General features: G+C 42.0%; 1 protein-coding gene across 5 annotated transcripts in view; it reads right to left on the reverse strand.

Moving 5' to 3' along the window:
- Positions 1–22,237, reverse strand: part of PTPRA (protein tyrosine phosphatase receptor type A) — a 170,620-nt gene that overhangs the window by 10,983 nt on the left and 137,400 nt on the right. For all 5 annotated transcript variants that reach the window (XM_052651294.1, XM_052651292.1, XM_052651295.1 and 2 more), the window contains 9 exons: positions 18,138–18,228; positions 16,918–16,994; positions 9,434–9,470; positions 5,164–5,261; positions 3,749–3,868; positions 2,738–2,904; positions 2,109–2,244; positions 1,286–1,435; positions 85–178 (listed from right to left, as the gene is read on the reverse strand). In XM_052651294.1, coding sequence (XP_052507254.1) covers positions 85–178; positions 1,286–1,435; positions 2,109–2,244; positions 2,738–2,904; positions 3,749–3,868; positions 5,164–5,261; positions 9,434–9,470; positions 16,918–16,994; positions 18,138–18,228 — 970 coding nt within the window. The remainder of the gene's footprint in view (positions 1–84; positions 179–1,285; positions 1,436–2,108; positions 2,245–2,737; positions 2,905–3,748; positions 3,869–5,163; positions 5,262–9,433; positions 9,471–16,917; positions 16,995–18,137; positions 18,229–22,237) is intronic.

Consider the following 22,237-nt stretch of genomic DNA (forward strand, 5'->3'; position numbering starts at 1 on the left):
CATTAACTAGTACAGAAGAAGGCTGAAGGGTTAAGGGAAAGGGGGATGGGCATTAGGGCTTTGGAGTGGGGAGAGGGCTCTTACATGGAATGATCTGTAAAACCCTATTCTTCTTCATGTTGGCTGGAAGGTTTCCGGTCCGCATCTTGTCATTCTGGATTTTGATCGATGTTAATTTCTAAATTGGGAAGGGGAAGGGAAACATTACTGGTCTCAGTAACTGAACTTGACAAGATTATGTCTGTCACTGGCCCTGCATCCAGGCCACACTGGTTGCACACTGCTCTTCTCATCAGAGCACTGACCTCCATTTCAGAACATTATTTTTTCAACTTTAATATCAGTGAATAAGACAAGAACGTCTGGGAAACACTGCTTTCCCAGGCCCTGTGGACCACTGTGGGATTTCCTTGGACTGGCATTTTATGATTCTGGAGCAAGGAATCGAGTGTGCCCTTCCTCCCTCCCTCCCTGCTGTCCTATTCCCAGAGGCTGTCTTATATTCTTTAGAAAAATCTTATTAAAATGCATATCTTCCCTTCTCCTGATATCAACGTTTTTTCCTGATCTTTGCTACTCAAAGTGTATCCCATAAACCAGAAGCATCAGCCTCATCTTGTCAAATATGCAGACTCTCAAGCCCTCAGAGTTGCTGAATCAGAGCCCTGAGGTAACCTCTTAGTTTCAGGAGTGCTTATGGAAAGTGGTCCTCCTCGTCCCAACCCAGAAATCTCTTGCTTCTGGGAGCACTTTTATTGCTGAGTGTGTGACATATCCCATAGGTGTGTTCGGAACCATTGTCTATCTGAATACGGCAGGGTCAGCAACCTACAGTCTATGAGCCAAGCTGGTCTATGGAAACACTGCCATGTTCATTTGTTTACGTGGTATCTATGGCTGCTTTTGTGATAAAACAGCAGTGTTAAGTAGTTGTGAATAGACCATATGGCCTGCAAAGCCAAAAATATTTATTCTGCAGAAAAAGTTTGCTCCTGCTGTACATTGTAATCACCTGGGAGGGGGAGCTGAGGGACTTAAAAAAAATACCACTGCCTGTTTTTGCTTCCTCACCCACTCTCTAAATGCAACCCAAGTGATTCTAACATGCAGGATTGAGAATAACTAGGGTATGAGTAACGGGCCACAGACACACCTCCCTAACTATCCACATGCCTTGAAAGAGGATTTACCATTTGTTGGTAAATTCAAAAGGAGTCAAACATTCTGTATGCCGCAGGTCACACAGATCCTTCCTTCTGAAAGAGACAGTTCAGCTTCAACTCACCTTAAACTCCTCCTCTAATCCATTGTTGCTGGTCCCTGGGATTTTGTTATAAATTTTCTGCAGATGTGTTTCTAGAGAGGTGACTTCCAGTTCTGTATCCCCATATAGATAATGCTCCAGAAGGGCTTGGTATATGAAGACGTATTGCATCTGAAATATGGATGATGCAGAGTTTCCAGTTACACAGTGGTGGTGCCAGAGCACTCCCTCCCACACTCCTTTTTCACTTCAGTCCACTTCTTTGATCCCAGCACATATAAGACGATTTGCTCTTGTCCAAATTCAAGGAGGCAGGACTCAAAATGCCTGAGTCCCTCTAGGGGTGCTTAAACTTGGGAGAGAGAGTCCTACTCTGATACTCCCCTGGAGAGAAGGACAGATCCAATCCATTCATTCATCTGTATCCAGAGCATAGATGGATAGACTGAGGGGCTGTCAAACTCCAGTGACACAGAAAGCCCATGCCAGCCCCCTTCCCAGTGCTGTGCCCTCTGCACCCCATTCCCTAACCACAGAGTTGATCACATTGCTGCTCCTGGACCTGGCTGAGCTGTGTCACCACTCTGGGGCAATGGCTCTTCCCTCAGGACCTGTTCCATATCCTTAGGGCCTGGTGTAAATGACATCTGCCCACCTTCCTGACTCCCCAAGGGCACACGCTTCTCTGTGCTCCATGTTCTTTTACTACATAATTTATAAGGCCCTTTGTCACACTGTATGATGATCATTTAAAATAACCTGGGAGACTGAGTAATCTATGAGGTGGGTAGATGTTTTGGTCCTAATATGCCCCCCACCTTTGTTTCACACACAAACCACTCACGTCTGTTTGCACCATCTGGCAGCGCTGTGCCCGGATCCGGCTCACAAAGCCATAAACATCCACTTTCCGCTCTGTATGCATCATATCCAGCATGGCATCAATGACGACAAAGGTACCTGTGCGTCCTACACCCGCACTGTGGCCAGAGAGCAGGAGTATTACTGGGATGGCTAGCATGCCTTGGGGGCACACAAAGGGAGGGGGCAGCACAGGGCAGGGCTCTGTCTTCAAGCCTTTACATTCTAACTCTGTATGGAGCAGAGGTGGGACTCTCATGGGACCAACAATCCCACTGTATTGTGAACTCCTTGCCTCGAGTTACCAGGACCAGGGACACTTGGAATGGTCTGCAGAGTCCACTTACACAAGGCAGCACTCAACTTCGCTTTCTGGCTTCAGAGCAGTGGTCCCCTCACCCCCAATCTTGGAGGACTGCCCTTCCCTCTTTCTTCAAGTGCTTTCCACCTAGCACCAAAACTTGAAGAGTCTCTCTGGCTGCAGCTCTGGGGCCCAGGTAGTTCATCGGCTCTGTGCCAGCCTCCTTGGCCAGGGCTCCTATGCCTGCCCTGCTCTCAGCATGGGAACAGAATGTGGTATGAGTGGGGAGCCAAGGGTCAGGCCACACTGACCTGCAGTGTACCACGATGGCCCCTGCATACTGAGGGTTACAGGCCTTCACCTTCTTAAGGAACTTGAGCATGCCAATCGGTGTGAAAGGCACCCCAAAATCTGGCCAGCTGGTAAAGTGGAACTGAGTGATGAGGCGCTGTGGCTTTCTGTTGGTCACGTCGCCCACCTGTGAATTGAAGAGATCCTGCATGTTGGCCCTGATACCCTGCGGTAGGGCAGCACCAGGGCAAGGAGGGTGAGACTGAAGGGGCCAGGGCCAGCTGTAGCTGTCACTGACAATGGGGAAGTGAAGAGTAATAAACTTCTCAAGAAAATAATTATCCTCCAATTAAAAATAAATACATTTTTTTAAAAATTAAAAAGAAGAAAAGTTTTAACCATGGACAGAAAACCTTCCCAGGAGCCCCATGGGGTAGTCAAGGCTGTTACTATTATTTATTCCTACAGACATGGAATGTGAAACTCAAAAAAGTTAAATGACCTGGTTATGGTCCCAGGAATAGTAAAAGGCAAGGTCAGAACTAAAGTGCAGGTCTCCTAATTCTTGGTAAGCTCTCTTTTCACAGCAGCACACTGCCCTCAGCTGAAGGCAATCTTTGCTCAAGCCTCCAGGGTCACTCTGAAGGGTCAGGAGCAAGGCCCACATCCTTGATGTCAGGAGTCTTTGGCGTAAGAAAGGAGATGAGTCAAGTACCCAGGAGATTACACTACCTCCTGACGCACCCAGTTCATACCTAACATGACCAAACTCCACCTTAGTAATACTTTTTCGCCCAGTCATGAAAGTGTTCCTCTCTTGGCTTTAATCAAAATGGGGGCAGGGGGGTGGGAGTGGGGGTGGGGGAGATAAATACTGAAAGCCTAGATCTCTGATTTCAGAGTCCAAACATACTGCATGCTCAGTAACTCCTGACCGCCCTGAGTAAGAGGGGGATGACCCAGCTTGTTCTGCCCTCTTAATGGTCAGCAGATCCTAAATGAAAACCAAGAAAGGAGGCAGCAGACAGTACCTGTTGAATGCAGAACTTCCGCACTGTGTAGTCCACCAGCACGGTCACATCTTCTACTGACACACGGATATTCCCGTAAGTCCAGCAGCCTTGGTCTGGCCAGTACTGGGCACACTTACACTGGAAAGGAACAGACATGCATCCCCCTGACTTCAGGCCTTCCACCCCTAGCAGATGCAAAGGGCCCTAAAGGAAAGGACCACAAAAGCCCAGACTGAAATCTTCAGAAAGCCTCCTGGCCTCTTCTCTCACCTCCGTCAGCTGCAGACTTTAACTGTTTCCCTTTTTTTCTTTGGCTGTGCCATGTGGCTTGCAGGCTATCAGCTCCCCGACCAGGGACTGAACATAGGCCACAGCAGTGAAAGCCCGGAATTCTAATCACTATGCTGGCAAGAAACTCCCTGTTCTTTTTTTAAGTTCTTCAGTTTCCATCCCATTTAGCACAATCTCTTAACTTCTGCACAGCCCCAGACATATATTCCCTCACTCTTTCCCAACTCTAGGATCTCAATTCTGGGCAAATTGGAAGCCATTTTGTGTATAAAATCTGTACTTCCACAATATTCCAGGTCATGCTCTAAGGGCAAGTCCACTGATCCCCTGGAAAGAGCAAGCTGCTATGAGGAAGTCACTAGGATGGATTGATACAGACTGTAAACTTGCCATGAGAGGTCCAAGGCCTTCTCTGAGGATTAGGCCTTGAACAGCTCCCAAGAGAAACAGGTAGGGATGGAGGAAACGAACTTAAAGTCCAGCTCTAAAGTTAACTCTCCTAAGCTGATCAACACACCCAACAGCCCAGTGTGGGTATCAGGTTGACTCTGGCGCCATCCTGAAGAGAGACAATCATGAATTGGGATTCCTCTCTGGGGCCTGATCCAGGACTCAGGATTGGTGCTGGCTGTGGCCCAGTGATGGAGCTAACTAGGCATGGACTTAGTAATCACAGAAAGAAAAGGGCCAGTCAGAAGGTTTGCCTGAATCAGGTCGGGGGCTCACATTTCCTTGGGTCCAAACAGCTCCCTCTGCTGACTTGGGGGGAGGGACAGAAAGAAAACAAAAGCAAGAAACCCAGAGGAGTGAGGGACAAGAGAAGCCAGGGGAGAAAAGCCTCACTGAGGCTTTTCCTTGGCTAATGGTCCAAGTCTTTTTTCTAAAATGTTTTGGATCTACGGTGAGTTATTTGGTTACCAAACACAAGGGCATGCCCTAGGAATATCCCTCAGGTCATCGAAGGCTTCCAGGACACAGGAAAATGTAATGGGCACCCTGGCCTGGATTCTGTCTGGATGAATGACTGGCACAGAAGCCAAAAAAGGTGGATACCCTAGGCTCAAACATAGAACACAAAAAAAGCAATCCCTCTGTTGGTCATGCCTGTATCAGAGGCCATTCTACCTAATTTCTCCACTCACCTCCTTTCTCTCCTTCAGATTGGTCACCATGACAATAGTGGCTGTGTTTTGTTCCCAGATCATCCTCCAGAAATCATTCACCGTTTCTTCCTTTGGTCCTACAATAACCAACAGCAAAGATGAGAACACACAGCAAGAGGAAGAAAGCTGCTGGGAAATTAGGAACATTCATTCCTGATTTTTGGAAGCCTGTGACCACATGTCCCCAGTTAATTATAGAATCCATCTACCCATCCACCCACCTACTAACTGAACATTTCCACCATGTATGTGTCAGGCACTTCAATAGGAAGTGAAGTGGGGGTGTGAAGGTGTCAAAATAAAAAGAGACCACGTACAATGTTTCCCAAGGATACTATAGTTCAGGATTAGGAATCACGACTCCTAATGAATACCAATGTTAAGGGTGAGATAGTGAGCTATGTGCTTTATATCTCGTTTACTCTTCTTACCATGCTGTAAGCTGGGTATCGTTAGTGAGACAGGTTGGGTAATTGCTTAGGCTGAAATTTAAAATTTACTTCCTATACAGCCTTTTCCAGAAAGCCACTAAAAGGGCATAAAGAAAGAAAAAAGTGGGATCTAATATAGGACAGAGACTAGCAGAATCCCCAGGGTATTGGAAAAGGGAAGGCTCAGGATAATTACTCTGTTAGAGGCTAAAGGGCAATCAACCTAGAATGGAATCAAAGAAGGTTCTAGAAGGATCCCAAGAGAAAAACTTAAAAAAATTAAACCTCATGTATTTTGAGGGTACCAAGAGAAAATCTGTATTTCCAGCAAAGAGTTTGGAGGGGAAAAAAAATCAGTGCTAGGTATATACAAAATTAAGTGAATAAGGAAAAAAGGTAATTATTAACACTTGGGAAAGAAGAAAATAAAAAATTGTATCCAAAAAAAAAAAATCATACAATACTATGTGCTTTAGCTGTGAATAACACTGGCATAGTAATAAGAATGTAAATAACAAGTATTATCTTCCCTCCAAATTGTGATTTAACTCCACTGGGAGAATAGGGGAAAGGGACACGCATGAGTGTGATATAGTTTGTAAGATTCAGGTCATGCTAGTGGTAAAGAACCTGCCTGGCAATGCAGGAGACATAAGAGAGTTCGATCCCTGGGTGGGGAAGATGCTCTGGAGAAGAACACAGCAACTCACTCCAGGATTTTTGCCTGGAGAATCCCATGGACAGAGGAGCCTGGGGGTACAGTCCATGGGGTCACAAAGAGTCAGACATGACTGAGCTATTCAACAGCAGCAGCAGCATGCATTAGTATAAGAACTCCACAGATAAAAATGGTTGAATTAGACTAAAGTGGTGAAGATAAAATTTTGAGGGGAGAACTTGTTTCTATAGATCTTGTAATACTTTTTTTTTTTTTTACTTTCTTCAAGAAATTTTGTACTCCCTTTGGTAAAAAGAAAAATATTAAGACGAGAAACAAATCATGTCAGAAGTGGACACATGCCAGAAAGCCAGAAAGATGTACAGAGGGGAACTGTTTCACTGCCTGGTAAGGTTAGGAAAAATCTCCTGAAGGAGGTGACATCTTAGCCATATATTAGGACAGAGAAAGCAGACTTGAGTTTAGAAAGGAGGCACAGGGAGAAGAGGCACTCCAGGCAGAGGGGCCGGGGGCTAACAGTGTGAGACACACATGGGCTGAAGGTGAGCTCACTGTGTCGGCGGTGTGGAGGAGAAAAGACATACCTAGGAAGATAGGTGAGGTACCAGAATCTAAAGAGCTGGAGGCCAGCTCTTTACAAAGGCTTGTTTTATAGATATAGATAATGAAAAGTCATTATAGGATGTTCATAAGAGTCTGACGAAAGTTTTACATTAAGAAAGGTCATTCTGCTGGAAGAAATGCAAGGAACAAAGCTAGGGCCTACAGGGATCAATCAGTGAGCTACTGCAACAGAACTGAAGAGCTAAGAGCAAGGTCGAGAGCCAGAGAAGGCCGATTCTGGAGACAGAAACCGGAGGACTAATCATATTTAAAGCAAGGGACAGGTAGGACATCTGAAAGATCCTAAATTAGGCTTGGTGATTCGGTCTCCAAAGAAATTATGAGAAAAAGCAGCTCTGGGGCTGAGGAAGTCACATTTCAGCTTCTGACGCTGAATCTAAAGAGTGTGTGAGAGTATTCAAGTGGAGGGGCACAAAGTCAGTTTGAAAATGTGGCTCCAGAGCTCAAGAGAGGCAGCAGCCAGTCAAACAGAGGTGGGTATTAGATGAGGTCTCTCAAAGAGGGAGTTGGGGTATGGAGTAAAGAAGGGGTAAAGAATTCTGTGTAAACACAGAATGCTGGGGATCTTTGAGCATTATTCAAGTTCAGACAGAACAAAAAGCCGAGGAGGCAGAAGAATGGACAGAAATGTGCCACGAAAGATAAGAATGGAATTTTAAAGAAGTAGCCATCTACAATTTTCAAGAGAAACTATATTTAAGACACAGAAAGAAGAATAACAGCTAGAGAGAGAATACTTAGAAAAGTGAGAAAAATCAAGAGAACAGAATGTCTGGAAATAACAGTTTCAAGGAAAGTGAAGTTCTGTGAAGTTCAAGAGGGAGTCTGAGAAAAGGCCCACAAGGAAATCAAAGGTGACTTTAAGAAATATTTTAGCATCAAAAAGGCACCATGACAAACAGAGGAAGAGACTGTATGTGGTTACTGGTGCTAAAATCACTGAGTAGGTGGTAGCTGAGCTGGGCCTTGAAGCGTGGCCCTGAACCGACAGATGGCTACAGAGGGCGGGTAGGGGGCTTGGTTAGGCAAGGGCCAGTCCCTGGTGGAAGACTGCAAGAGCAAGGAGGATGTAAGGCTTTTCCTGACCACTCCACTTTATTTTACTTCTATCTCTATTTTATCACGCTCACAGTACTGTCCAACAGAACTTTAGGCGATGATAGAAATGTTTCATATCTGCACTAATATGGTAGTCTCTAGTCACTGTGACTAGTGTGACTGAGAAACTGAATTTAAAATTTTATTTAATTTTAATTATTTTATTTTGGCTGTACCACATGGCTTGCAGGATTGTAGTTCCCCGACCAGGGATTGAACCTATGTCCTTAGAGGTGGAAGTGCGGAGTCCTAACCACTAGACTGCCAGGGAACTCCCTAAAATCTTGTTTTAAATAGCCACTTGTGGCTAGTAACTACTGTACTGAACAGAATAGCCACTTACCAAAGTTTCTGTTTATTTTGCTATAAATTATCCTCTAGTGGTAAAGAACCTGCCAGCCAATGCAGGAGACTTAGGAGATGTGGGTTCAATCCCTGGGTCAGGAAGATCCCCTGGAGAAGGAAGTGGCAACCCATTCCAGTATTTTTGCCTGGAGAATTCCACGGACAGAGGAGCCTAGGGGGCTACAGTCTACAGGGTGGCACAGAGTAGGACGTGACTGAAGCGATTTAGCACAGCACGGCATCCTCTACCAACTAGAGGCTCCTTAAAGGCAGAGACCATACTCTATTTTATTCCTGTACATATTTCCATCACCTAGGCCAGTGCGTGGCACACAATAAATGGCCAATAAATATTTGTTGAATGATTAATTAAATGGGCTTTGTTGGACCATAATAACATCAATTACTTTACAGTGCTGCAAACATCAGGTATTTTTTGCTAGGATCCTAAAAGTGAGGGCACTTATTAGAACTTTAGACTGTGGAAATGTGTACAGAGCATGTATAGCACATTGGGTCCCTGATTTGAGGGTTTTTAGACCACTTTTCTGTGAATAATAGTAGAGCTCAGGCTCATGAGTGGGTGGATGAGTCAGCCTGGACCTGTGAGTGTCCAATCCTCTTTAGAGGACCTCACTAGACTGTGGTGTGTGTGTGTGTGTGTGTGTGTGTGTGTGTGTGTGTGTGTGTGTGTGTGTGTGTGTGTGTGTGTGTGTGTGTGTGTGTGTGTGTGTGTGTGTGTGTGTGTGTGTGTGTGTGTGTGTGTGTGTGTGTGTGTGTGTGTGTGTGTGTGTGTGTGTGTGTGTGTGTGTGTGTGTGTGTGTGTGTGTGTAGTGTTCTCCAGTATTTTTTATGTACATATAAAAAAGAATTCATTTCAAAGGACCCCTGGACACTAAGTCATCAAGATGAAGCCCCTTAGTTAGAAACATGCAAGGTAGACTGCTTTTCTTTCAGGTGGTAATAATTACAGAAAAGCTAATACATTCTGTGTGATCTATTTAGGATTTGGAAGAAAAAACCCAAGCCCATTCATGGTTAAACCCAAGAGTAAAAAATTATCTTATTTTACCTTGTGCAGCAATGAATTTGTTCTTTTCCTGGTAGCCCTGGGAGTGGGGTGGGGGGAAATAGAGGAGAAAAAGACAGTGAAAATCCAAAAATGGATAAGAATGAAATTTTCCAGACTCCCAACCAGTTTACAAAGCCTCCCTTGTGAAAAGGTCCAGGCAATTAACAAGAATTTCCATTCTAGAAATTTTCAAGGTACTGATGTTTGAAACAATATCAAGCTTTGGATGTTGTTGTTGTTCAGTTGCTAAGTCATGTCCGACTCTTTGCAACCTCAAGGACTGCAGCATGCCAGGCTCCTCTGTCCTCCATTATCTCCTGGAGTTTGCTCAAACTCATGTCCATTGAGTTGGTGATGCTATCTAACCATCTAATCCTCTACTGCCCCTTCTCCTTTTGCTTTCAATCTTTCCCAGAATCAGGGTCTTTTCCAGTGAGTCAGCTCTTCGCATCACATGGCCAAAGGACTGGAATTTCAGTATCAGCCCTTCAAATGAATATCCAGGATTGATTTTCTTTAGGATTGACTGGTTTGATCTCCATGCAGTCCAAGGGACTCTCAAGAGTCTTCCCCAGCACCACAATTTGAAAGCATCAATTCTTCGACACTCAGTCTTCTTTATGGTATATCCAACTCTCACATCCGTACATGACTACTGAAAAAACCAAAGCTTGGACAATACTTTTTCAGCATTTACTGTTTTGTCACACACCTTTTCAACCTCATTGTTTAAATGTAGTGTTCACTTGAGAAGTCCTAGGTAAATGAAAAAATAATTTGATTTAAACATTGTAAATACCTCTGCTTCTTTCAGACAGCATTAAGATGGGCAATGAGGGCAATGAGGAAGACAGTTTCATGGATGGGACACCATGTCACACCAAGGTGACGATGAAATACAAGTCTGCAAGGCAGTGGCAGAACTGTTTCTCAGAACTGGAGAAAGCTTTAGGCCTCAAGATGGAGATGTTTAGAATTAACAAGAAGTTTGTTAAAATTTTTATTTAGAAGAGCAATTTAAGTTTTTCCAACTGTTTTTAATCATTAGAAGATGGAAACTGATAAAACCTTAATTCAGGATGCTGCACTTTGGTTACTGCACTAAACATGTAATTAAAACCGAGAAGTTCTTAGATTATGTTAAGCTATAATATATCCCTGTTCCAGGAGAAGTAGCTGCCAAATTCTCACTGGAGTGTGTGGGTCATGAATAGCTTAAAAGCACAGTTGGAGGGTCCAGCCCCCAAGAGCTTCCTGCTTCGTCTTCATTAGGAGTGTGCTATATATTCCCCATGAAAACATGCCTACATAATGATATGGTGACATTTCTTAACCAATAAGGTAAAACTAGAATGAGGCCAAACTACTGATCTTCCCTGTGTTATATTCAAGGGAAAGAAGAAATGTGGCTCCCAAGTTCCTGAGACATCTTTGGATTCTGAAAGTCAAATGCCAAGTTGGCTCCACATGGCATCTACATTTCTACCAGTTTAAAAACAAAAACAAAACACTTAAAAATCCTCTATATACTCTTAAACAGCTAAGAGTAAGCGAGGAAACTGGTCGCTCCTAAGACTTCAGGCGGGAAGCCCAGCTGCCACCTGTTCCACCATCTATTTCATCTTCTCTTATTAACAATGTCAGGTTCACTTCGGACTTTTGTAGTCTCCAAACCACAGGTCCCACACCCTCCCCAACTGCTGCCACCATTCGCTGGTACCTGAAACCACTTCTCTTTAAGATTCATGTGTGATCTTGGTTCTCTGTGTGCACAAAGGGCTCGGTAAGTGATTGCCAGGACTGGGAATGTTGATAAGGTGGTTCTTTTTGGGGTAAACAAAAAGTTCTGAAACTAAGAGGCAATAGCTAAGAGGTACAGCATTTCTCTTCTGAGGTGATCATTGTTGCACACATCTGTGAACAGACTAAAACCAGTGAATTGTAAACTTTAAGTGGGTGAAAATTATGGAATGTGAATTACATCAATAAAGCCATCCTAGGTGGTGCGTGGTAAAGAGGCTGCCTGCCAATACAGGAGACCTAAGAGATGTGGGTTAGATCCCTGGGTCAGGAAGATCCCCTGGAGAAGGAAATGACAACCTGCTCCAGTATTCTTGCCTAGGAAATCCCATGGAGAGAGCAGCCTGGCAGGCTATAGTCCACAGGGTTGCACAGAGTCAGACATGACTGAAGCAACTTAGCATGCAACGGAAGCATTAACTTGGTAAACTTACTAAAATTCAAGGAATTCTATTGTTTTAAATGTCTGAATTACTGTTATATAACACTTACCAAACCCTATTTTTTCTCCTAGCATGATAGAGGTATATAAGGTAAGTTTTTATAAACTATACCTCAAGTGTAACTGGCAGCCCACAACAAATGGCCTCAATGTGCTTCAGCAAAGGCTGCTGTCTGACCCTCCCAGGCCAGAGCACATGTGCTCCCTCTTTCCCACTGGCTCTCTCATCTGCATGCAACTCTGCTGACCACTGAGCACCTTTCCCCATGCTTTACTCTTTGTCCTCTGAGACGCTCTTCTCTCCTGGTCTTCTGTCTCACTCACGAGCACCTCCTGCCCAGTGTGCCTTGACAGAGGTTTCTGGACTCTAGGATTTTCTCTTCTGTCTCTAATGGCTTTGGAATCTCTCCCCTGAGCTCAGATCAATGCCCAACTATGCTGGATACATCCACATGGATCACCCTATACTTTTTTTTTTTTAAGACAAGAAAGGTACAGGTTGGTTTTCTTTCCCATAATTAATTTTTCACAGCATCACTCCAATCACAAGTATTACAAAAGAAAGTGAAAAAAATCACATTTTACAGATTTTAGACTTGTCTTCAGCATTTAGTTCAAATCTCACCATCTTCAAAAAACATTTCTCTTGCAAAACTTATCAGCTAAACGTTCTATCCAGGCAGTAGGAAGATGGTCTTTGCTAGTCCATGGCAATTCTCCCATTTTCCCTAACCAGTTAGGGCTGAACAGCAGAGTGAGGCACAGATGGTGGGGGTGAGGGGAAGGGACACGAGGGCTAATTTCCCCTAGTACAAGATGGCATCTGAAGCTTGATGGAAGAGCAGAATTGGAGAGACCTGAGGAAGGGTCCAGGCCCTGCATTCAGTCGGAGTCACGGCTGGTAGTGGAGGAGCGGGAGGAGGTGTGTTGCCTGCCATGTTTGTGGTGTTTCTGCTGCTTTTTATGATCGTTCTTCATTTTCTTCTGCATCCTTTTGTCTGTAACCATTCCTGGTGCTACCATGCCAGGAGCCAATGGATTCACAGGATACATGTCAGGGGCAGGTGGTGGGTATGGGCAGGAGTAGGGACCTGAGGGTTGGCATCCTAAAGACCCTGGTTGTGGCACAAGGTAACAGGGCCCACCAGGGTGAAAAGCTGGATTCCCCTGGGGTCCTCCTGGGGGAGTGGGAAGGGGGCCTGGAGGAAAGGTAGTGTTGGCAGGTGGTGGATGAGCAGGACTGCAACCTCCAGGGTGCTCAATGTTAGGCAGGTGTGGATGTGGCCCTGCTGCCCAGCACTGGGATTTCACATGTACAGGTGTTTCCTCCAGCTCAGGTCAATATACTCTACAGAGTATCAGCCTATACTCTCTCACACATAATCGATCACCATGTCCTACTAAATTCAACCTCCAAAGTGGTTTTTACTTTGATAATTCTCCAACCCTTCTACCCTCACCATCCAGAGCCTGATACCGTAACAGCATCTAAGTGGCCCTTCCTAAGTCCATGCTGCACACAGTAACCTGAGTGATCAATATTCAAATGTGGCCATGTCACTCCTTGTCTTTAACACCTTTCAGTGTTCTCCCACTGCCTAGAATAAAAACTCAGCTGTACTGAAAATCTGCAGATATTTTAAGGTAGCTGAATCAACATCCAGTCCCACCCACTAACAGCCTGACCTCCTTTCTATAGAGGCTGAGAAACTAAAAGCTGAATTCCCCAGACTCTCTTGCAGCTCTGTTCAGCCTAAGAACTCAGTTTCTTCCTAGCAGTCCCACATAAGACTTGGGATAGGAGTAACGTAAGATGGTGACTGTGCTAGGAAGATGTAGTCTCTGGGCAAGCACGGCAGTGGAAGCACCGAGTTCTTCTGCAGCACCTGCAAAGGAGTTCCACTCCGAGAGTCATACGGGGTAGGTGGGCACATCAATGGCTGCTCTGTTCCTCACTGAACACGACTTTGCAACTCTCCCACAGATTTTGTAAGCTATCTAGTATCTAATAATAAACCCCTTCTGCTTAAAAGACTAGAAAGTTGACACTGTTGTCTGAAACTAAGAACCCCAACATACACCTGACATTCAGTGCCTTCTAAGACTGAGCTCCTACCAATCCCTCAAGCCTCGTTCCTTCTCACCTTGTACCTTATGACTAGGACTACTATTTCCAGTCTCTGACTTCACTCATACTTTTCTTTTTGCTTTAAAATTTCTACTTGTCTTCCTTCTCTTGAATGTAAACTTACCCTTTAATATTCAGCTCTACTGGATCACCAGGTTGGCTAAATGTTTCCTTCTCTTAAGTCCCAAAGAATCTGGCAGTATCTCCTTTGCACATGTTGCACACTAAAGATAATGATCTACCTGTAGGTAGATCACACTAGGGACTACATCCTATCTCTGTAACCTCTGAGCCTATTCCCAGTGCTTACCACACAAAAGGTGATCAAAAAATGTTGCTTGAATTGAATAAACCTAAATCTTCTTTAATCCCTGACTCTTACTCATGGTTCACCATAGCTTTTTCTTGCATTTCTACTTTCACTGAATTTGTAAGTGCCCCCAATTTAACCTCTTCATCTAAACTTTCATTTCACCTATTAATAACCTCCAATAAACACCATGGCATTATAGGATGCCCTACTGTGAGCTCCAACTAAGCATGGCCAAAGCAGAGGCATGTTTCCTTTTAGTGCCTTGCTTACTATGACCATGTACAGACCCACCTTACTTGCTTACCAGTCTTCACATCCAACTTACTTTTGTCTGTCTTCACCTTCAATGTGGGAAGAATCCAAACTGGTTACAGTGACAGACACTGCTGATTACTAACTCAAAAGCTATTCCTCCCCATTCTTCCTTGCCATCAAAACCATGCTTTTGTTTGGATATTTACCTTCTACTGGCTTGGAAGATGACAATTCCTCAGCCCCAGAAGGGTAAATCAAGATAATTCTCAGTGCCTTAGCCAGTGACTAGAGAGAGGGTGTAAGCATGTGATCTGATGCTGGCCTGTTGGCTCTGAAGGGCACTGTACTGGACAGGCTTCTGAGAAAGATCATGCTCCCAAATAAAGAGAAAAGCATATGTACAAATTCTCCACCTCCTCCTCCTCTGTGTTGCTTGTTGTGTGTATAAGAAATGTTTGGAACTGCTACAGCCATCTTGTGACCAAGAGACACTGCTAACAGGATGAAGACATCTGAGTATAAAGATGGAAACACCTGGTTTCTTAAGGATGTCACTGAGTCACAGACTCAGCCACCTCTGGAACTGCTGTATATTTGCTTTCAGATTATATGAGAAGTAAATGTTCCTGTCCAGACCAATTTTAGTTGAGTATTCTGTTACCTTAAGATGGAAACATTTTGACTAATACTGCTATACTCTTCCATATAATATTAAACTCAATCTATTGCTCCTTAACTGTTCATCATAATTTTTTATCTAAATTCTGGGAATCTTAGCTGGTTACTAGCCTTTTTCTATTTTCCTTATCTACCACAGCAATCATTTCTCGCATGGTTCTTTTCCTTCTAACTATAAACATATGACCATCCCTATGAAACATATATACAGGAATTTCAGCAAATCCACTCTAGTGAGGATGCCTGCACCGCTCCATTTCTGAACTCCATCTGATAATCTATTTTTTAGCCACAACCTCTTTTCTTCCACCTTTCTCCTTTTTTATCCCAAGACTGCTCTTTCAATTTGTCGAAATCTGGTCCTTGATCCCTTCCTTTCTCCACCGAACCTGAAGCCCTTAGCTGACTACTTAGAGCAGCAACTGACTTCTCTAGTCCTTTTAACTGAGTTACCAAATGTTTTCTGCATATCACCAATCCTAGATACAATCGGAGAAAATCACACAACTGAGGCCCTTATACATCAATGATTTCCATCTTAGGTAGGGCCTCAGTGCAGCTAAACATGTCTTTTTTCCATGCCCTTTTCTGTGTTCTTTCTTACTGATCTCAGTACTCTCGTGTCACAGTCCCATCCCCCCTTTTCAGCAGATAACCCTGACTTAACTTCTCAGAAAAAACAGATGAGTTCCTTCAGCTTGATTTATTCACACTTACAAACCAATTCTATCTATTCTATATTCCTTTACCAGCACATTCAGAGGAAAAACTTCCTTTTTTATGTTTAACGCTAATCTCTCCATCAGCTAAAAAAAAACAAACAAAAACTGTGGTAAAATATATATACAACATAAAACTGATCATTGTAGCCATTTCTAAATAAATGTTTATTCACATTGCTGGGCAACCATCACCGCTATCCATCTCCAAAACATTTTCATCTTCCTAAACTCTGTACCCATTAAATGATAATTTCCTGTTCCCCCCTCTCTCTAGTCCGGGGCAACCACCACTCTACTTTTTGTCTTTATGAATTTGACTACTCCAGCTACCTCACATTAGTAGAATTAGAAAATATTTATCCTTTTGTGACTGGCTTATTTCACTTACCATGAATGTTTTCCAAGTTCATCCATGCTGTAGTATATGTCAGCATTTCTTCCCTTTTCAAGACTAAATGATATCCCATTATATGTGTATACCACATTTTACCTATTCATTCTTCCCTTGATGGGCTGCAATCACCTTTTAGCTATTGTGATTAATGCTGTTATGAACATGAGTGTACAAATTTCATCAATATTCTCTTCATGCTTCAGTAGTCAGGCTTGCTCTTTTTAGCTCTCTTGCTTACTCTTTTTTTTTTTTTCAAACTCTCCCTCTACTGATTCCTTCCTGTGAGCCTATAAAACATACTCATGTCTCACATATCATCTCTATAAACATTCTCTAAATCACCCTAAAAACCTCCTTCCAATTTCAGCTCTTCTCTCAAAGTAGACATGACTAGCCAGACTTCTCTGGAGTCAGATATCCTTGTCCTGTTTCCCTACTTTTACTGTAGATGGCAAAGTGTGATTCTGTTCTTAGTTATCCAAATAAGCTCAATAAAGGATTCACTGACTCCTACTGTGATGTATACATTTAGATTCTGATTTCTGCGTGGGAAAATTTTGGTAATGATGACAGGTAAACATAAGAATACATTTTAAACTATCTGTTTGATCTTAAAAAAAATTTTTTTTTCAGTCTTTTAAAAAAATTATCCTCAGGGAAAACTTGTAATGACAAGTAATCCTCCTTATATGCAGCTGGAAAAGAGCCAATGGTCAGTCAAGGTAATAATGAGAAAAACTCAAGTTTCTTACATTGATGAATGAAGCATTGATGTAATCAGAATCTGGAACTCCTTCAACTGGTGTCAGATGGACTCGAGAGTGGTCATCTAGAAAAAAAAATTTTTTCAATTAAATTCAATTTAATTTTTCCCTGGTCCCAATGCAAGCAGGCCAGTTGTGACCATGTAGAACACACACCTGTATAAGTTGTCACTGCAGCACTATTTATAACAGCAAAAATTCAAACATACCTCAACCATAATATGGAATAGTAAGCAGATGATAAAAAAGAAAGTGAATATTCCTGTTTCTTGACAATTGCCAATATATATTAGCTTTGTTTTTGTCTTACCTTTCTTTACACTATAGTCTCAGGTATACAACAGTGTAAGTCAGCATCTGTAATGACTACAGTGATCACCACCGCAGGTCTAGCTGCCGCCCACGACCATGCAACAGACCCCTCCCCTTCATCCATTTCACCCACGTTCAACCCCCTTCCTCTCCAATAACCAGTACTCTGTTCTCAGAACCTATGAGCTTGTGTTTGTTTTTTTAGATTTCACATGAGTGAAATCATACAGTATTTATCTTTCTCTAATTTTCCAAGATAAGAGCAATGTATACAGCATACCAGTTATACTAAAAATACATATATATATACACATTTATACACAAGAAGACAAAAGTATCTATAAATGACTAGTATAGTGGTCTCTAATTATTTTATGTACCCAAAAGGATGAATTTTTTAAAAAGCAATTATAAAAATAAAGCAAAGTTCAAACATTTTGCTCTCGCATCCCAACTGGATTATGCATATTCTATTCTGGAGGTCACTAGCCTAGAAAAATGTCCATTAAGTTACAGATAAACAGATTCATAATGACTAACTCTGGGAAGGAGTTATGAAGAGAACTCTAAATTAGAATTTCTTTGCAATAAGCAGCAAAAATCTCCACAACAACCACTTTCTATCTGGTCTTAGTGAAACTGTTCTCTTTAACCTCCTAGAAACTTTAGGTCTGCCACAAAAAACCTGGTTAAGTACCCCAACTGACTTGATGAGCACCTGGGGATGCCTGGGGAGCCATAAAGGCGCTCTCACTCTGTTCTTATTACCCAAAGTTTTCACTCTATTCTTATTACTAGTCTTCCCATGATCAATCACCAGATTCCTTCTATCCTCAGAAAACCCGGCTACAGATGCAGTTTCAGTTTGTATCCCAAGAAACCCTACAAACACTCACAAGGCAAGATGTTTACATATCGATTTTTTTCCTTGTTCTCCTCCTTGGAGGCAGCTTCACAGGTGGCCTGGATAGGACAAGCAGGGAGAGCCTAAAAGGTTAAGAGAAATTACAGGAGTTATTCATAGGGATAAGCACCAGACACACAAACCACTGCACTATACTCTGACCTGGCAGCAAGTTCTACCTTTTCTTGGGGAGAAAAAATGTGCCCATATGAATTGCTACAGGCTAATAAAGACAGTGCACCTCTTTTCTAAATAGCTCCTAAGCTACTTAGAGTCCGAATGTCCAGAGGGCTGAATGCCCTTTCCATTACTATAAGCATGCTCTTTACATGATTACTATATGGTTAGGGGCCCATTACAATGCTCGATCAAAAGGCACCGCCCCCCCACCACCACTTACTGTATATAGGAGTGGGCGGCATAACTGAAGGGATGGGCCATTTATACCCATGCTGACCACCATGCAAAGTTGAGATGCATTTCAAGAGTAAACCACACAGGAGGGGTCTGGATGGTCAGCTGGGTTAGGGGCCTGACAAGCAGGCATGGCTGCCCAGCCTCTAGCATCATGTGGATAAGGTTGGTGGGTGAGATGGCATTCACGGGGATGCAGCAGATAGGAAGCAGAGGACTTGGATGACGTGACATGGAATCTGCAGCAGTTTTGGAGCAATGTAAATTAGCTGGCACTGGGAGGTATGGAACAAGTATAAATGGCTTGATATAAGATAGTCTGGACTGCATAAACTTGAGCAAATTGGGCAAAGTTTCCCATAAAATTGGGATAATAATATCTGCTACATAAGGAGTAAATAAGATAATCTCATGTCTGGCATAGAATAAGCATTCAATAAATTAGTTTTATAGGAGTAGGAAGCTAAATTTTATTATTTCAACTGTTTTCTTCTATGTTCTATATATTCAAAACTAAGAAAGCAAAAAAAAAAAAAAAAAAGAAAAGAAAATAGTTTAAAACTATAACCTAGATAACATTCCTGATAAGTGATTTGGAAATATGTTTTACAAGCCTTAAAAATATTCATACTCTTTGACCTAACAATTCTGGATTCTAGTGTAAATAAAAATCTCAATGCTCAAATTACTTACTTTATCATTGTTTAGAATGACCCCAAACTGAAAACAACCTTAGTATTCAGCAGTAGGGGAATAATTAATTAAATTATGGTTTGTGTGTTACTTTTCATTCACTCTTTCAACAAACATATAATGTGTACCTCTTAGGTACGGGGTTAGGTACAGAGCAAACAGTGGTAAATCAATCATGGACACAGCTCTTGCTCTCATGAACAATGCAAACTTGTGGGTGAAAGATGGATATTAAATAAAACAAATATAAAGTTACATACCAAGGTATATGTAATGAAAGAACAGAATATTACTAGAGAAAGAATCAAAAGCCCAAGAAATACCCCAGTACAGACTGAGAGTAGGTCTCTATGAGGAAGGGTGAGTATGGAAAAAAGTATTCCAGGCACAGAGAAGAGCATGTGTGATGATCCAGAGGCAGGAGAATGCTTCGTCTGTGTGGGGAAATAAAGTGTCAGTGAGGGTGTTATGCACAGTGTGGTTGGTGGGAATGGCAAGAGGAAGTGGGAGAAGCTTAGTTTAACAAGGTTAGATCATGTATTTCCATGTAGGTCCTTTAATAGGAAGTTTGAGTTTTACTTTAAGTGCATGAAGAAACCGTTTAAAGTTTTTAAATTGCAGTTCATTCTACATGTTAAAGAATCATGCTGCATGGAAAATGGGCTGGGAGGAAGGCAAGTATAGAATGTAGAAAGGTGATAGTGCAAGGAAATAGTCACATCTGCAATGTATCACATGGTTAGAATTACTAGATTTAGAGATGGAATGAACAAAAGGTAAGTTGGGGAGAGAAAGAGACAGGAATGAAAGACGCTTGCAGGTTTCTAGCTTGGATAATAATAATAAAGATTACATTAAGGAAATGTGAGCCTAAAAAGGATCAATTCTGTCAGAGAGAAGCAAGACTTTTATGAAGGAGCAAATATATTTCCTGGGAACCAGCAGTATAGTGGTAGGAGAAACTAAAGTGAAAGACCACAAGATAACAATAATCATCAAAGTCTCACAGTCCATCTACCTTCACTTACTCAAGAGATTTTCTTTTCACAGTTAAAACCCTTGAGGTCCTGCATGTTATTTTCCTAAGAAAAGCAATTTATTTAGACCCAGTGGTGTCAACACATTAAAGGGGAAAAAAGTTTCCTGGGCTGGAAGATTGGAATTTCCCAATTCACCCACAGTTTGCATTCTCTTCACTAAGATAGGCTAGATTTCCACAGGTTTCCACTTTGATGCAGGGTAGGATGAGATAAGATTTTAAAAGCCCTCACGACTAATCATAAGGCATTACTTTTACTTCCCTTGTCTAAAATGATATAGAACAGATGTAGAGACAACAAAATTCTCGAAAATAATCGTCAAGGTCAGTAATGACAGTGACCACGTCTCAGAGTCCTGTCAGCATCCCTAACTCCCCAAGTCTTGATGAAAAAAAGTCAGGTCTCCAGGTCGGTTGAGGCTCCAGAAAGCAAAGTTAGGAAGAAACAGGAGCCACTGTTTAACAAGAGAAAATAAAAGGTTTCCTTTAGAGAATACATGCTAGATGCAAAATGTCACATTAAAGAGCTGAGGTCAAGGATGAAAACAAGGGGAATCCTATTTCTTTCAGTTTCTACTCTGACAAACCGAGCCTGGAGAGCTGGACAGAAGCAGCTAAACCAGAAGGCTCTAAGATGCTAAATTCTCCACCAACAGAAGGTGGCATCAAAGACCATTTAATCCTTTGCTTCAGCCTTTACTGGATGCAAGGCTTTTTTTTTTTTTTAATGTCAGTTAAGATTTTTTTTTTCTTCAATTTTTACATTTATCTATTAAAAAAAGTATATCTACCACCCAATTTAACTTAGAAAAATGTTCTCTTTAGGTCCTTCCTCATCATGTCTTCTTCCCTCTCTCACAAGTAAATTTGGAATTTTGTACTAATTATCCCTTTGCTTTATTTGTATCCCAAACATTCTGTATCTGTAAAAGTATATTTTTTATTGTTCAGTCTATTTTTTCTTATATAAATGGAATGATTATAAAGTGGTGACTTGCTTTTTTTGCCCAACATTACATTCTTAAGATTCACTCAGGTTGTTCCATGTAGCCGAAGTTAATTCATTTTAACTACTTGGTAGTCCTTCATTTTTAGTCCATACCAACATTTATTTTTCTGTTCTCCTACTGATGAATATTTGGGCTGTTTACAGTTAACAATTTCCTTTCAGCACTAACTGTGTTTCCTCATGCACACGCATGAGTTTTACATCTGAGTACGAGTAACCTTACCAGAAGAGGCCAGTTTCTCTAAGTAGTTACCCCAATTCACACTCCCACCATCAAAGTGTTCCAGTTGTTATGTATCCTCATCAACATTTGCTATTATCAGACTTTAAATGCATCAATATAGGTTTAATTTACATTTCTCTGATTATTATTAACCATCTTTTCACAGTTTACTGGTCTTTCTTCTGTGAAGAACCTAGTTGAGCATTTCCCCATTTTCTACTGGACTGTTTCTTACTAATTGGTAGGGAGTTCTTTATGTGTTCTGGATACTCATTCTATTATGCTATAAGTGTTACAAGAATTTTTTTTCCCAAGTTTGTGGCCTGCCCTTTCATTTTATGTTATTTGTTTATAAAGAGAAGTTCTGCATTTTAATGTAGTCAAGTTGATCAATCTTTCCCTTTATAAACATTTTAAATTTTAAGAATGCTTTCCTATGTGAGATCATGGTATATTTTCCTACATTATTGTCTCCACATTTTGTCCTTTAAATTTCAGTGTTTACATCAACTGGGATTGATTTTTGGTACGAGACAAGAACTCAGTTTCATTTATCCCTATGGGGTTCACCCAGCTGTCCGAGCACTGTTTATGTAAGGACCCTCCTTTCCCCCTGCGAAACCTCAACAGCATTTGTCACCAATGTTTCCCTTTACACACGAATCTGCTTCTGGGTTCTCTATTTTTTCTGCTGGTCAATCCATCTATTCCAGT

This window comes from Budorcas taxicolor, chromosome 13 (assembly GCF_023091745.1).
Source record: "Budorcas taxicolor isolate Tak-1 chromosome 13, Takin1.1, whole genome shotgun sequence".
NCBI lineage: Eukaryota > Metazoa > Chordata > Mammalia > Artiodactyla > Bovidae > Budorcas > Budorcas taxicolor.